This window comes from Phycodurus eques, unplaced genomic scaffold (genome assembly GCF_024500275.1).
Source record: "Phycodurus eques isolate BA_2022a unplaced genomic scaffold, UOR_Pequ_1.1 contig_101, whole genome shotgun sequence".
Classification (NCBI taxonomy): domain Eukaryota; kingdom Metazoa; phylum Chordata; class Actinopteri; order Syngnathiformes; family Syngnathidae; genus Phycodurus; species Phycodurus eques.
In genome coordinates, this window is record NW_026904098.1 from 1 (window position 1) to 15,380 (window position 15,380).

Below are 15,380 nucleotides of genomic sequence, written 5' to 3' on the forward strand. Positions count from 1 at the left end.
TACTCTTTTCACCTTCAAGACATTCTTAGCCAACTCTTCTTTTAAAATAACCCCGACTCCATTTCTCTTCCCATCTACGCCATGGTCAAATCATTTCAACCCTGCCCCTAAACTTCTCGCCTTACTGCCTTTCCACCTGCTCTCCTGGACACACAATATATCAACCTTTCTCCTAATCATCATGTCAACCAACTCCCGAGATTTTCCCGTCATAGTCCCAACATTCAAAGTCCCCACATTCAGTTCTAGGCTCTGTGTTTTCCTCTTCTCTTTCTGCCGAAGAACCCGCTTTTCACCTCCTCTTCTTCTTTGACTTCGACCCACAGTCGCTGAATTTCCAACGGTGGCGGACGTCGTTAACCCGGGCCACGACCGATCCGGTATGGAATTCTTTGGATGAATGTTTGGCAAGGTTTTAAGCCGGATGCCCTTCCTGACGCAACCCTCTGCATTTATCCGGGCTTGGGACCGGCCTACAGTTCGCACTGACTTGTGCCCCCCATAGGGCTGCATTTTCACTATCACTACCACTGATTTAAAATATTCATTAAAAAGAAAAAAAAAAAAAGTCTATGAGTTATTGCAACACCAGTCCTGTTCTGGGGGACACGACACTTCCCCAGGTCTCCAACAAAAGTGGTCCCACCCAAATCTGATGTCCATCCATTTTCTACCGCTTATCCGGGTCGGGTCGCGGGGGCAGTAGCTTTCGCAGGGACACCCAGACTTCCCTCTATCCCCAGCCACTTCATCCAGCTGCTCCGGGGGGATCCCGAGGCGTTCCCGGGCCAGCCGAAGGACGTAGTCTCTCCAGCGTGTCCTGGGTCTCCTCCCGGTGGGACGTGCCCGGAACACCTCACCGGGGAGGCCTATGGTCACGACCCACAGCTCGTGACCATAGCGAGGGTCGGAACGTAGATCGACCGGAAAATCGATAGCCTCGCCTTAGCTGCTTCTTTACCACAACGGATACAAAGTCCGCATCACGGCAGACGCCGCACCGATCCGCCTGTCGAGCTCCCGTTCCATTCGTCCCACACTCGTGCACAAGACCCCAAGATACTTGAACTCCTCCACTCGGGGCAGGATCTCATCCCCACTTCATTTGGCTCAAACCGGTGGCCTGCCGTAAAGGATCATGGGTAATACATCTCCTTTCCCTTCTCGCCATGCGGGAGGAGCGACGATCGTGCTTCAGCAAATCTTCCTGAATTTGGACCGAATGTTGCGAATCGTCGACGCTTGACGCCCCTGATCGCGACTTTAGTGGACTAAAACATCATTCGTGCCATCTTCGTGTCCGGTTGGAGTCGCCTCGTGCACGTCGAAGCTTCTCGGCCTAGCTTAGCTTAGCTTAGCTTAGCTTAGCTTGCTAGCAAAGAGACGCGTTTGGGATCAACACTTCGCTCAGCAGAGATCAAGCGGGAGGTAAAGTGTTCTTCTTTCTGTTACCAACGAGTATCTAATGGTAACACTTAAATGGAGAGAAAATAACACACACACCAACTACTACATTCTGTAAGCTTTGTCTGAGATACTAAAATAATATCCTCGAACAATTCTTTTCTGAATCGTTATTTGTTGTTATTATCTCCATCTGGATCCTTTTGTGGAATAATGTCTGTCATGTTCAATCACAAATTGTTTCTCCTGAAGTAAAAAAATTAGTCTTCTTAATCTGTTATCTCTTGCAATACATAATTACGTTTTAATGTTTCATTTTCTTGACTTTGGTGCTTTGCCGTTAAGTAGGTTAGTCAAGTCGGCGCAGCCGAGGCGTCTGGGGGGTCCGGTTTGGTGGCCTCAGTATTGCATCTCTGCTTTTTGCGGATGATGTGGTTCCGTTGGCTTCATCAAGCCGTGACCTCCAACTCTCACCGGAGCAGTTCGCAGCCGAGTGTGAAGCGGCTGGGATGAGAATCAGCACCTCCAAATCTGAGACCGTGGTCTTCAGTCGGAAAAGGGTGGCGTGCCCTCTCCAGGTCGGTATGAGATCCTGCCCCGAGTGGAGGAGTTCAAGTATCTCGGGGTCTTGTGCACGAGTGTGGGACGAATGGAACGGGAGCTCGACAGGCGGATCATGCAGCGTCTGCCGTGATGCAGACTTTGTATCGATCCGTTGTGGTAAAGAAGCAGCTAAGGCGAGGCTCTCGATTTTCCGGTCGATCTACGTTCCTACCCTCACCTATGGTCACGAGCTGTGGGTCGTGACCATAGGTGACTGTTGGTCGAAGTCAAAGAAGAAGAGGAGGTGAAAAGCGGGTTCTTCGGCAGAAAGAGAAGAGGAAAACACAGAGCCTAGAACTGAATGTGGGGACTTTGAATGTTGGGACTATGACAGGAAAATCTCGGGAGTTGGTTGACATGATGATTAGGAGAAAGGTTGATATATTGTGTGTCCAGGAGACCAGGTGGAAAGGCAGTAAGGCGAGAAGTTTAGGGGCAGGGTTTAAATTATTTGACCATGGAGTAGATGGGAAGAGAAATGGAGTCGGGGTTATTTTAAAAGAAGAGTTGGCTAAGAATGTCTTGGAGGTGAAAAGAGTATCAGATCGAGTGATGAGGCTGAAATTTGAAATTGAGGGTGTTACGTGTCATGTGATTAGTGGCTATGCCCCACAGGTAGGATGTGACCGAGAGGTGAAAGAGAAATTCTGGAAGGAGCTAGAAGAAGTCGTTCTGAGCATCCCAGACAGAGAGAGAGTCGTGATTGGTGCAGATTGTAATGGACATGTTGGTGAAGGAAATAGGGGTGATGAAGAAGTAATGGGTAAGTACGGCATCCAGGAAAGGAACTTGGAGGGACAGATGGTGGTAGACTTTGCAACAAGGATGCAAATGGCTGTAGTGAAGACTTTTTTCCAGAAGAGGCACAAACATAGGGTGACCGACAAGAGCGGAGGTAGAAGCATGCAGGTGGATTACATCTTGTGCAGACGATGTCATCTGAAGGAGGTTACCGACTGTAAGGTAGTGGTAGGGGAGAGTGTGGCTAGACAGCATAGGATGGTGGTGTATAAGATGACTCTGGTGGTGGGGAGGAAGATTAGGAAGACAAAGCCAGAGCAGAGAACCAGGTGGTGGACGAGTGTTGTGCAGCTTTTCGGGAAGAGGTGATACAGGCTCTCGGTGGACGGCAGGAGCTTCCAGAAGACTGGACCGCTGCAGCCAAGGTGATCAGAGAAGCAGGCAGGAGAGTACTTGGTGTATCTTCTGGCAGGAAAGGAGAGAAGGAGACTTGGTGGTGGAACCTCACAGTACAGGAAATCATACAAGGAAAAAGGTTAGCTAAGAAGTGGGACACTGAGAGGACCGAGGAGAGACCAAAGGAATACATTGAGATGCGACACAGGGCAAAGGTAGAGGTGGCAAAGGCAAAACAAGAGGCATAGGATGACATGTATGGCAGGTTGGACACTAAAGAAGGAGAACAGGATCTATAAAGGCTGGCCAGACATAGGGATAGAGATGGGAAGGATGGGCAGCAGGTTAGGGTGATTAAGGATAGAGATGGAAATATGTTGACTGGTGCCAGCAGTGTGCTAGCTAGATGGAAAGAATACTTTGAGGAGTTGATGAATGAGGAAAATGATAGAGAAGGGAGAGTAGAAGAGGCAAGTGTGGTGGACCAGGAAGTGGCAATGTTGAGGAAGGGGGAAGTTAGAAAGGCATTAAAGAGGATGAAAAATGGAAAGGCAGTTGGTCCGGATGACATTCCTGTGGAGGTATGGAAGCATCTCGGAGAGGTGGCTGTGGAGTTTTTGACCAGCTTTTTCAACAGAATTCTTGTGCGTGAGAAGATGCCTGAGGAATGGAGGAAAAGTGTACTGGTTCCCATTTTTAAGAACAAGGGTGATGTGCAGAGCTGTGGGAACTATAGAGGAATAAAGTGGATGAGCCGCACAATGAAGTCATGGGAAAGAGTAGCGGAGGCGAGACTCAGGACAGAAGTGAGTATTTGCAAGCAACAGTATGGTTTCATGCCGAGAAAGAGTACCACAGATGCATTATTTGCCTTGAGGATGTGGATGGAAAAGTACAGAGAAGGTCAGAAGGAGCTACATTATGTCTTTGTGGATCGAGAGAAAGCCTATGACAGAGTACCCAGAGAGGAACTGTGGTACTGCATGCGGAAGTCTGGAGTGGCAGAGAAGTATGTTAGAATAATACAGGACATGTACGAGGGCAGCAGAACAGCGGTGAGGTGTGCTTGTAGGTGTGACAGACGGTTTTAAGGTGGAGGTGGGACTGCGTCAGGGATCAGCCCTGAGCCCCTTCCTGTTTGCAGTGGTGATGGAAAGGCTGACAGATGAGGTTAGCCTGGAATCCCCGTGGACAGATTGCAGATGACATTGTGATCTGCGGTGAAAGCAGGGAGCAGCTGGAGGAACAGTTAGAAAGATGGAGGCATGTACTGGAAAGAAGAGGAATGAAGATTAGCCGAAGTAAGACAGAATATATGTGCATGAATGAGAGGGGTGGTAGAGGAGGAGAGAGGCTCCAGGGAGAAGAGATAGCAAGGGCGGAGGACTTGAAATACTTGGGGTCAACCGTCCAGAGCAATGGTGAGTGTGGTCAGGAAGTGAAGAAACAGGTCCAAGCAGGTTGGAACGGGTGGAGGAAGGTGTCAGGTGTGTTATGTGACAGAAGAGTCTCTGCTAGGATGAAGGGCAAAGTTTAGAAGACCGTGGTGAGGCCGGCCACGATGGATGGATTAGAGAGCACTGAAGAGACGTCAGGAGGTGGAGGTGGCGGAAATGAAGATGTTGAGGTTCGCTCTCAGAGTGACCAGGTTGGATAAAATTAGAAAAGAGCTCATCAGAGGGACGGCCGAGGTTCGATGTTTTGGAGACAAAGTTAGAGAGAGCAGACGTCGATGGGTTGGACACGTCCAGAGGAGAAATAGTGAGTATATTGGTAGAAGGACGATGAGGATGGAGCTGCCAGGCAAGCGAGCGAGAGGAAGACCAAAGAGAAGGTTGATGGATGTCGTGAGGGAAGACCAGAGGGCAGTTGGTGTTCGAGAGGAGGATGCAGGAGATGGAGGCTTGCATGGAAAAGGATGATGCGCTGTGGCGACCCCTGACGGGACAAGCCCAAAGGAAAAGAAGAAGAAGTGGTCGTGATAGTGAAACTAGACCAGCGTTGCGATATCTCATTCAAAAGATTGAACAGATTTTTTCAGTCAGGGGTAATGACAGCAAAATATGCAGTTTTCAGAGACTTTTATTTTGAAATACAATATCATATCTTCATCAAACCTCTTTTCGTGGAGTCCTTGGTGGTCTGTCACACAGATCTGGACTTGTCTTGCGATACCAATGGGATTATGTTGGGGTGGCTTTGGCTCTGGAGGTAGAACAGGTTCGAATCCCTGCTACGACTGTCCGCACGTCGAAGTGTCCTTGGGCAAGACGCTGAACCCTAATTGGCTCCCAGTGGGCCTGGCAGCAGTCGCCCATTGGTTTAGGAATGTGTGTGTGAATGTGAGGCTTTGGGCACTGTGATGATGTAGATAAAGCGCGATATAAGTGCAGTCCATTTCCATTTATTTTTCCTAAGATATCAAATAAAGTATATTTTTTAATGTATGGATGTAATCTATTTCAAGATTCAAATGAACTTTGCTGGTTGCATTCCTTAACTGACGTCCGTATTATTGGGAAGCTTTTATTTTGAAGGTGGCTTCGCCGCGAGTTGGCGACCTATTACCGTAATGCCGAGTATGAACAAAATTAGGGGCGGCTGGCTTGGCTGCTACTTTACGAGTGGAGGCTGCTTGACCGCAGTCTTTTTTCGGGGACCGCACGCGCTTCCACGCGCTGCACAACATTTTCCTGAATTCGCACCGAACGTGCTGAATCCTCGTCACGGGAAGTCCATCAATACCTCACAGGACTAAAACATCATTCGTGCAAATCTTCTTGTCCGGTTGGAGTCGCCTCGTGCACGTTGAAGCCATTCGGCTTAGCTTCGTTTAGCTTAGCTTAGCTTAGCATGCTAACAAAGAGACACGTTTGGGATCAACATTTCGCGAAGCAGAGAAAAAGCCTGAGCGTAAAGTGTTCTTCTTTCCGTCACCTACGAGTTCGGACGTGGACCAGAATATTAATACGAACAATGAAATTAGATAAAAACAACAACTAGATGATCAGCTTTGTTTGTCTGAGGTACTGAAATAACACCTATTTTGTGAATCCATTTGTAGAATCTCGACAATGTTTTCTCTCCCTGTCACAAATGAGCTGTTTTCTTTCTGTCTCATATTTCTTCCAATCATTCCGTTCTCCTGTTTCCTCTTGTTGACTTTGGTGCTTTGCCATTTTAACTAACGTAGTGTTTAACCCACAGTGTCCAAATCGTCATCTCGATGTCATCTGATTTGCACTTGCTTTTCTCATCCCTCCAAAGTGTTGCGATCGTCGTGTGAAAATGTGTGCAAGGACAGCAGAGTACGAGGAGGAACTTTGGGGCCCAAAAGAGGAGAAGGAGCCACAACGTCAACTGCTGGACGCTGCGTTCAATCTGCAGCCTCGAATTGTGCTACACAGAGCAGGTGGGTTCACTTGTTGCATGCATTCGAATTTTATTGCTGTTCCTGTTTTTTTCTGATGAGCACTGTCTGACGTTACATATAATTTTTTGATAATATCCAATAGCGTGTAGTGTGATGGCATCCCCTCATGATGATGTGGATTGAGAGTTGTAGGCCAAATTTCAGAAGATCTGAAAGGCTCGTGGCCATTGTTGCGTGATCAAAGTGTAACAGTGTTACACAACCTACACGACGTGTTTGGAAAATTGCCAGCAAGATTTTTGCCCTTTTTGTGTCTTGTAGGCAAGTTGAGTCAACATTTGTTCATGTCAAGTCAAATCAGTCTTCCATGGTGGGAAGTAACCAAGTACGGTAAATCGCAGTTTTATTACTGTACTTAAGTACATTTTTAGGTGTCTATACTTTTTTTTCTTTACTGTCAACAATTTACTTTCACTCTTTAAATTTGAAACCTGTGATTTCTCTTCCTTACTTCGTCACAAATAGAATGACTTTTTTCTACTTCTATGGACGATGACGTGTCAAAAAACAAAAAACGGTGCATCCGCATTGAAGGGTCGCCCAACTTTGCTGTGTTCCGCTGTTCTACTATTTTGCGTCACCCCATTAGTCCCATGAGGCTCTCTGGTTGAAGGCGCTAATGTGTAAACAGGATCGAGGACCAAGGTGGTTGTCAATATTGGAAACAAATTAGATTTGACCCATTTGTGTTTGTCTTCTTTTGTCTTGCAGACGTCAGTGAAAATCTTCATCCTGAGCGGCAGGAGTCAGTGTCCCCTCACATGAAAGAGGAAGAGGAGGAGGAAGAGGTTCAACACATCAAAGAGGAGGAGGAAGAGTTCCTTCACATTAAAGAGGAAGAGCAGGAGGACATCATCAAGGTTCCATCGACTGGTGTCCCTTTGAAGAGTGAAGATGAAGGTCGAAGTGAGGAGAGACGAGGGGCGGAGCCACCAAACGGCAACAGCTCAAGAGATGGAGACCACTGTGGAGGATCACAAACAGACGGTGATGATGATGATGATGATGATGATGATGATGATGTTGATGAACAGTTGGAAGGTGATATGACATGTCACACTACCAGCAAATGCTGGAAATGTTCTAAATGTAGGAAAACCTTTGCTTCTAAGAGCAATTTCAAACAACACGTGAAAATACACACTGGAGAGAAGACTTTTGCATGCTCAGCTTGTGGGAAAAGATTCACTCGGAAGGGGCACTTAAAAATACACACAAGAACACACACTGGTGAGAAACCTTTTGCATGCTCAGTTTGCGGTCAAAGATTCAATGAAAAGGGAACTTTAATTATACACACAAGAACACACACTGGTGAGAAACCTTTTGGATGCTCAGTTTGTGGTCACAGATTCACACAGAAGGGATACTTAAAAATGCACACAAGAACACACACTGGTGAGAAACATTTTGCATGCTCAGTTTGTGGTCAAAGATTCTCTCAAAGGGGACATTTGACAAGTCACACAAGAACACACACTGGTGAGAAGCCTTTTGCCTGCTCAGTTTGTGGTCAAAGATTCTCCCAAAAGGAAAGCTTAAACAGACACACAAGAACACACACTGGTGAGAAGCCTTTTGTCTGCTCAGTTTGTGGTCAAAGATTCTCCCTAAAGGAAAACTTAAATAGACACACAAGAACCCACACTGGTGAGAAACCTTTTGCATGCTCAGTTTGTGGTAAACGATTCTCTGAAAAGGGACATTTGACAAGTCACACAAGAACACACACTGGTGAGAAACCTTTTGCCTGCTCAGTTTGTGGTCAAAGATTCTCTCAAAAGAAATATTTGACAAGTCACACAAGAACCCACACTGGAGAAAAACCTTTTTCCTGCTCAGGTTGTGGTCAAAGATTCTCTCGTCAGGCTCGGGTTAAGACACACAAGTGTCCTGGTGAGAAAAGCAGTGATCAAGAAGCTTTTAATGCAAATGTAAATGTTTAATATAAAAGTAATGACTATGTGACTGACAGAAATCTACATGCTTGTATTCTGTGTACCAGCTTTTATTGCATGTATCTTCTTCTTGTCCATATAGTTTCTCAAAGCCCCGTGAGTGTTGAGAATGAACACTGTTGCCAAAATACTTAAAAGGGACTCGTTAAAGGTGGTGGGAAAGAGGGCGGGTGTGGATCAGTAGAGCGGGTCGTCCAGTGACCGAAGGGTCGCCGGTTCGAACCCCGGCTCCGACTGTCCGTATGTGGAAGTGTCCTTGGGCAAGACACCGAACCCTAATTCGCTCCCAGTGAGCCTGGCAGCGCCTTGCACGGCAGCAGCCGCCCAGTGGTCATCGGTGGAATCATTTACTGATAAAATATTAGATTTTCAATCGCGTTGGAAATCTCTGGCACGAGGCCGATTCAATACGTAACGAAGGTCTCCTGTCCCGAAACTGCGGCTGATCTGATTTGATATTATCTGATCCATAAAAGCCCAAATATTGGGCTGATCATTATAATATTATTATTTATGATAGTTTGAAGCTGTCATGAGTAGAAATGTCTGCATATATTTTGGCGATGATTGTTGACAGTTGTGGGACATGAAGCCACGTTTCTTGGGTTCATGCATGAGGCTTGCAAGGATGTGGTGCTCGCCCGGCGTGTTTGCGTCATTTTAATGATGGCGTCCTCATCCATCCCAATCCATGTTTGCGTTTTTTCTTTTTTTTCTTTTTGAAGCATTCCACCTGACAGCTGCGATATACAAATATGACCAATGACTGCCACTTCATAGTATGGTACATTCCTTTTCCCACACCAGCGATGCCAGTGCTTTTCAATTTTCAATTTTGTTGATGAAAAAGGGGCGTTCGAAAGGGAATTAGTTATTTACCAAATGCTCCAAAATGTATTGATATTCTTGGAAATGAGTGCCAGTTTCATTTTCTTGAGCATGCATGCATTTTGTCCAATGTTTTAGTGATGTCAATATCAAATAAATGAATGATTGATTGAAATAGACTGGAAAGAAAAAACTGACTTTTGGTGCGAAACTGTAACGTGTATATGTGATCCTGAATAAAGTACACTGCTTAAAACAGTGAGGGTGACTCCATTTACTTGTACATCAAATCCATGTTCCCCATGAAATTTTTTTTAAAAAGAATTGTTGTTGTGTACCAGGTAAATATTGAATTCATGTTTGACATTTTAAAAGTGTTTAAAGCAAACATTCTGATACTGTCCTTGAATTTTTACGAAAGAAAACAATGCCGACATTAACTGCCATGATCTATGCATTGAAAAATAGCAGAACTGAAAGTTGGAAACCAACAGGTTTAAGAAGTATTTGGTAGCCTTCACGTAAAAAAATTACATTTTGCTTCCCAGCTGAAAGGAGTTTGCAGTTTAGAAGATCACCGCAAGCTGCAATTTTATATTGAGTGACCGTCTCGAGCTCGTTCCATGTCGTTGTCGTGTGTTGCCAAAATGTAAAGTAATGGACACCAATGTCATGGACATGCTCTCGCCCAAAGGCACTGACCCCCAAACCCCGGACTGAGCTACATCGCTGTCGCCGCTCCCCCGCCGAGACAGACGGCCACGGGGATGCTACATTTAACTTCGCACACGGACGCTAAATGAATTACCAGCCAGTCCCAAGTAGCTCATCAAAGCTGCGATACGGACACTGGTTTCTCACTCGGACGCTAAGTCAATTAACTTTCACTCCCAGCCAGCCTGAAATGTCTCTGTTTTCTGTTTTACTGCAATTTCCACACAATTTATGACGTACGCCATACAGAGAATCACATTTTCTGTTGACATGGCAATATTCTCACTCTGCTTTTCATTTTGGACCCTCTTCACTGATTTTATTGACCACTTTAACCGGACTGATTTCGTCTTTCTTACGTTGCATCTCCACCCAAATCTCACCCTGTGTTGTCCTCCAAAATGACAGCATTTCTCCTCCACATTTTGGACAACTCTGTCTCCCTTGTGTCCATATCGCTGACATTTGGAACATCTGAGAAGTCGTTCCGGAAAAATAATACTTTTGCGTCTGTTGAGACGTATAACAGGACCGGCAAACCACAGACGACAGCTCGAAAGATGAGCTGTTTCAAACCTTGGACCTTTCGCATGTAAGGCGAACGTGATAACCACTACACTATGGAAACCGCTGCTGGTGTTATGACCCAAGGCGGACTGGGCCACCACATGCTAAGGGGAGCTGCCGGCCGGCGACAAGTTTCACGTGACCTGATGGAAAAACCAAAACAAAAGTGCATTTGACTGTTTTGGACCCTAAATCATGGTGGAATCAATCATCTAAAAATAAATATCAACAAATCCTAAAACTAAAAAGAGGAAACAAGGACAAAAGAAACAGTCACGACTACCATCTCCACATCCAGGAGAAACAAGTCATCAGGGGCCTCATGTACAAAATCTTGCGTGGATTTCCGACTGAAACATGCCGTACGCGCAAATCCAGAAAACGTCTGCACAAAAACGTGGTGTACGTTCTTTCTCACGGCAAAGTTCAGATGTATCAAGAGTGAAAGGAGCGTGCGGTTCCTCACGCCAACTTCATGGCTGGCGTACGCACGTTTCTGCAGCTGTTGGTGCTTTGGTGACACTTGGAGGTGATGTTGGGAAGGGTTAGAGAGACACACGGGCCTGTGCGTTCGGAGGATGTGCCCAAAACCGCGGTGGCCGTTGGAATTTCTTCGCGTGCCCTCTGGCCTCAGACCTTTCCAAGGCTAGTGAGGAGAAGCGGGACGGAAGATGAATGAATGAATCAATGTTTGATTACTCCACAATTTACCGTCCAAAACGTCAAATGCCATTTTTTTTACCATCGGGTTGCTGGCAGCTCCCAAAAGTATTGTTGGGTCAGTTACACAGAGCAAGGCAGCAGTTTCCATAGTGTCGTGGTTATCACGTTTGCCTCACTCGCAAAAGGTCCCTGTTTCGAAATTGGGTGGAAACAAGGCTTGTTAGTTATTTTTTCTTTTTATCTGCCATGAAACACGATGGGGAGAGATTTGCGTCAAAATCTTTGACACAAATATATCTGTGACTTACATACGTGTTTTCAAATCCACAAACATATCTTGTGTTTTTTTTATATTGTGTGTGCATTTATCATAACTTATCATTTGTAAATATTCAGTTCTGCTTGTGTATTGTTGATGGTGCGTTTGTAGATCAGCGCATTTATTTTTGAGACAAACGTAATGAAGTTTTCAAGATACACACACACAGAAGTTGAGAATCTTCACACGCAGCCTCTCGATCCTGATTCCCGCTTCGCTGGCAGAACTATTCACGGTGTCCGAGCAGATTTTTGTCGAAGCTGTTTTTCAAGGCAGAATAATTATCCATCCATCCTTCCATCCGTTTTCTGAGCCGCTTCTCCTCACGAGGGTCGCGGGCGTGCTGGAGCCTAACCCAGCTGTCATTGGGCAGGAGGCAGGGTACACCCTGAACTGGTTGCCAGCCAATCGCAGGGCACATACAAACAAACAACCATTCGCACTCACATTCACACCAACGGGCAATGTACAGTCTCCAATTCATGCATGTTTTTGGGATGTGGGAGGAAACCGGAGTACCCGGAGAAAAGCCACGCAGGCACGGGGAGAACATGCAAACTCCACACAGGCGGGGCCGGGGATTGAACCTGGGTCCTCAAAACTGTGAGGCCGACGCTCTAACCAGTCGTCCACCGTGCCGCCGCAGAGTAATTAAAATAATAATAATAATAATAACCAGGCCTTGCTCATACTATGTTTTGAACGAGGAACCTTTCACACATGAGGTGCACACACACACCACTACGCTACGATACGATGGGTTGGTGGAACCTATCTCTCCAAGTATTTTCTGTCATTTTGATTAGTAATGGGGGAACAATGCGCTAAAACCAGGTGAACAACCCAACACAGCTACAAATTGAAAATGTACTCTAATGTGAGGATCATTTGAGTGTTTGCACCTCATTCAGCTGTTAAATGTGGAACTACAGAATTTGTGCAGACGACCTCCAGTTTCTTCCTTCCTCCTGCTTTGTTGGGGCTGCCACGTGGGAGATAGAACAAGTGGCCAAAAGGGCTCAGAGAACCCAACCGGATCCCAAGACTGGACCTCCAGACCGGCTTTTCGTGCCCAGTTTCACATGCTCTGAAGTACTTCAGTGGGCCCACAACTCCAACTACATTTGGAAGGACGTCAGGGCTGCCGAAAGAAACAAGCGGTTGGCGGATCTTCATCGCTCCCCTACACCTGTTTTCAAGGTGGGTCAGATGGTTTGGCTTTCCTCCCGTGACCTTTCTCTCCAGACCGAATCACGGAAGCTCACGCCACGCTTCATTGGTCCTTTTCCGATCACTAAAGTCTTAAATCCCACCTCTGTTCAGTTGGAGCTCCCTCATTCTCTCAAAATCCAGCCGACATTTCATGTGTCTCTGCTCAAGCCTGTCTCCACCAGTCCCCTTAGCCCTCCGGCCTTACCCCCTCCGCCCCACATAATCAACAAACATCCTGCTTTCATGGTGTCACGCAACCCTTTAGGTGGGGTCTGTCATGATCTGTGCCCTGCAATTCCTTTTTGGAACTTGGGTGTCACTTTGTACCTCCCTTTTCCCTCTCGAACTCTCCAGCTGTCATGGTCTGTGTTTTGGTTTGGGTTGTGTTTAGTTTTGTTCCATGTTTTCCTGTGTTCCATGTTTGTCGTGTGCTCATTAAGTTGTTGTGTCCACCTGTTCTCGTCTGCTTTGTGTCGACCAATCAGCTCTCTCCAGCCACTCATGTCTTGTCCAGGTGTTCCTCGTTGTCTCGTCTATCTGTTTGTATTTAGTTCCCTGGTTTCTTTCAGTTGTCGGTTCATTGTCGTTGTCACATGTCTCTGCCATGTCATAGTCGTCAGTTGTCTTTATCATTGTGGTATGTCATTGTCAGGTGTCATTTTCCCTTTCTATTCCACGTCTTACTCACAGGTCATAGTTTGTTTCCAGTTTTAGATATTTGAGTGTTTCTTTGTTACTTTGATTTGATTGGTATCTGTTGTGGGACTTTGTTCAGTTTTCCCTTTTCTAAGATTAAATATTATTTTGAGACTCCTGCACTCCTGCCTTGCCTCCCTGCTTCCCTGCAATTGGGTCCACCATGTTCTTACCTTGCGTTACTCGCCCTCGCCCTAACCACGTACGTGACAGAATGAACCGACCAGAACAGGACCCAGCGGGAAGAAGATGGCGTCACCCTGGACACCACCAAACTGCCTCCCACCGTCCTCAGCCTGCCATCCATACCTACCCTCCTCCAGTAAGCCCCATCGTTCAGTCTTTTCTGTCCTTTTCTTCGGGTCCCCCCACTTGTCCTAGTTATTCACCATGCTCTACTATTTTACATCCACATGTTTCTTTAGATTCTGATTTTTCTGATTGTGAAGATGGCCCCGATTTAGTTAACCTTCTGTCTGATTCTGACTCTGACACAGACTTAGATTTTTCTGGTTCCTTCCCTACTTTATCCCGTCCTCGTCAGTTTTTGTCACGTCTCCCCGTTTCCAACCCCAGTGAGTCCAAAACCTCCCTCGGACCTTTTCTTGGGCACCCGTTTGGCCATCTACCCGGGACCGCCGCGTGGTGGCCAACGGAGGCGCCCAAGTAAAGGTCAAATTTTGCCCCCTCGTTTTTTCCCTGTTCACAAGTCACTTAATTTTTCACCTGTTCCCACACGTTGTTCCACGGCTCCAATTAAGTCACGTCCAGTCAAACCTGCCCCCAAGCCACCATGTTCAGTACCAGCCATTTTTCCTAGTTCACCTTCCCGAGACCTTGTGCACTCTTCCACTCCCGTACCCTCTACTCCCAAACCTCAATGGCGGCAGGCTGAGGAAGCGACTGCAGGCCCCGTTCCCGTTCCTGCTCCTCTCCAGCTGCGGCAGGCTCCCGTTCCTGCTCCTCGGCAGCTGCGGCAGGCTCCCGTTCCTGCTCCTCGGCAGCTGCGGCAGGCTCCCGTTCCTGCTCCTCGGCAGCTGCGGCAGGCTCTCGTTCCTGCTCCTCGGCAGGCTCCCGTTCCTGCTGCTCCCGTTCCTGCTCCTCTGCAGCTGCGCCAGGTTCCCGCTCCTGCTCCTCGGCAGCTGCGCCAGGTTCCCGCTCCTGCGCCTCGGCAGCTGCGCCAGGTTCCCGCTCCGGCGGCGCTCGTCCAGCGGCCGCCACCCGTCCTTGCTCCGGCGGCGCTCGTCCAGCGGCCGCCACCCGTCCTTGCTCCGGCGGCGCTCGTCCAGCGGCCGCCACCCGTCCTTGCTCCGGCGGCGCTCGTCCAGCGGCCGCCACCCGTCCTTGCTCCGGCGGCGCTCGTCCAGCGGCCGCCACCCGACCCCGCTCCGGCGGCGCTCGTCCAGCGGCCGCCACCCGACCCCGCTCCGGCGGCGCTCGTCTAGCGGCCGCCACCCGTCCTTGCTCCGGCGGCGCTCGTCCAGCGGCCGCCACCCGTCCTTGCTCCGGCGGCGCTCGTCCAGCGGCCGCCACCCGTCCTAGCTCCAGCGGCGCTCGTCCAGCGGCCGCCACCCGTCCTAGCTCCAGCGGCGCTCGTCCAGCGGCCGCCACCCAACCCTATTGCCTGGCCCCTGCATTACCATTGGCTTCGGCACCGTGGCCGTCCGCCTGAATGGCCCTGTAAAGACCCTGGTGCTTGGCATCCTGGACGACCTCCTGAACCGCTCAGCCAAGCACCTCACCCTGGGTGGCCTGGATGGCCACCAGACTGACCTGAGGGGTGGACTCTGTACCCTCCTCCAGGCCCCCTTCCGCCCACCCTGGGTTGGTGACTTTTTGGTTGTAG

General features: G+C 48.0%; 1 protein-coding gene across 2 annotated transcripts; it reads left to right on the forward strand.

The window, feature by feature from the left end:
• The first annotated feature begins 1,140 nt into the window (after positions 1-1,140).
• LOC133398380 (zinc finger protein OZF-like) lies at positions 1,141-9,585 on the forward strand. Of its 2 annotated transcripts, XM_061669965.1 has the most exons (4): positions 1,141-1,428; positions 1,753-1,982; positions 6,412-6,556; positions 7,289-9,585. In XM_061669965.1, exons 2-4 carry the CDS (start codon positions 1,914-1,916, stop codon positions 8,521-8,523), a joined length of 1,449 nt encoding a protein of 482 aa, XP_061525949.1. In that variant the 5' UTR covers positions 1,141-1,428; positions 1,753-1,913; the 3' UTR covers positions 8,524-9,585. The 2 variants fall into 2 exon arrangements, with proteins under 2 accessions (XP_061525949.1, XP_061525950.1); XM_061669966.1 differs by lacking the exon at positions 1,753-1,982.
• The last annotated feature ends 5,795 nt before the right edge of the window (positions 9,586-15,380 follow it).

Excerpts from the sequence above, each read along its gene's own strand:
- LOC133398380 (XM_061669965.1), top strand. The coding sequence starts at position 1,914 with ATGAGAATCAGCACCTCCAAATCTGAGACCGTGGTCTTCAGTCGGAAA. Across the intron at positions 1,983-6,411 it reads GGGTGGCGTGCCCTCTCCAG|TGTTGCGATCGTCGTGTGAA; the intron begins GTCGGTATGAGA and ends ATCCCTCCAAAG. Across the intron at positions 6,557-7,288 it reads AATTGTGCTACACAGAGCAG|ACGTCAGTGAAAATCTTCAT; the intron begins GTGGGTTCACTT and ends TTTGTCTTGCAG.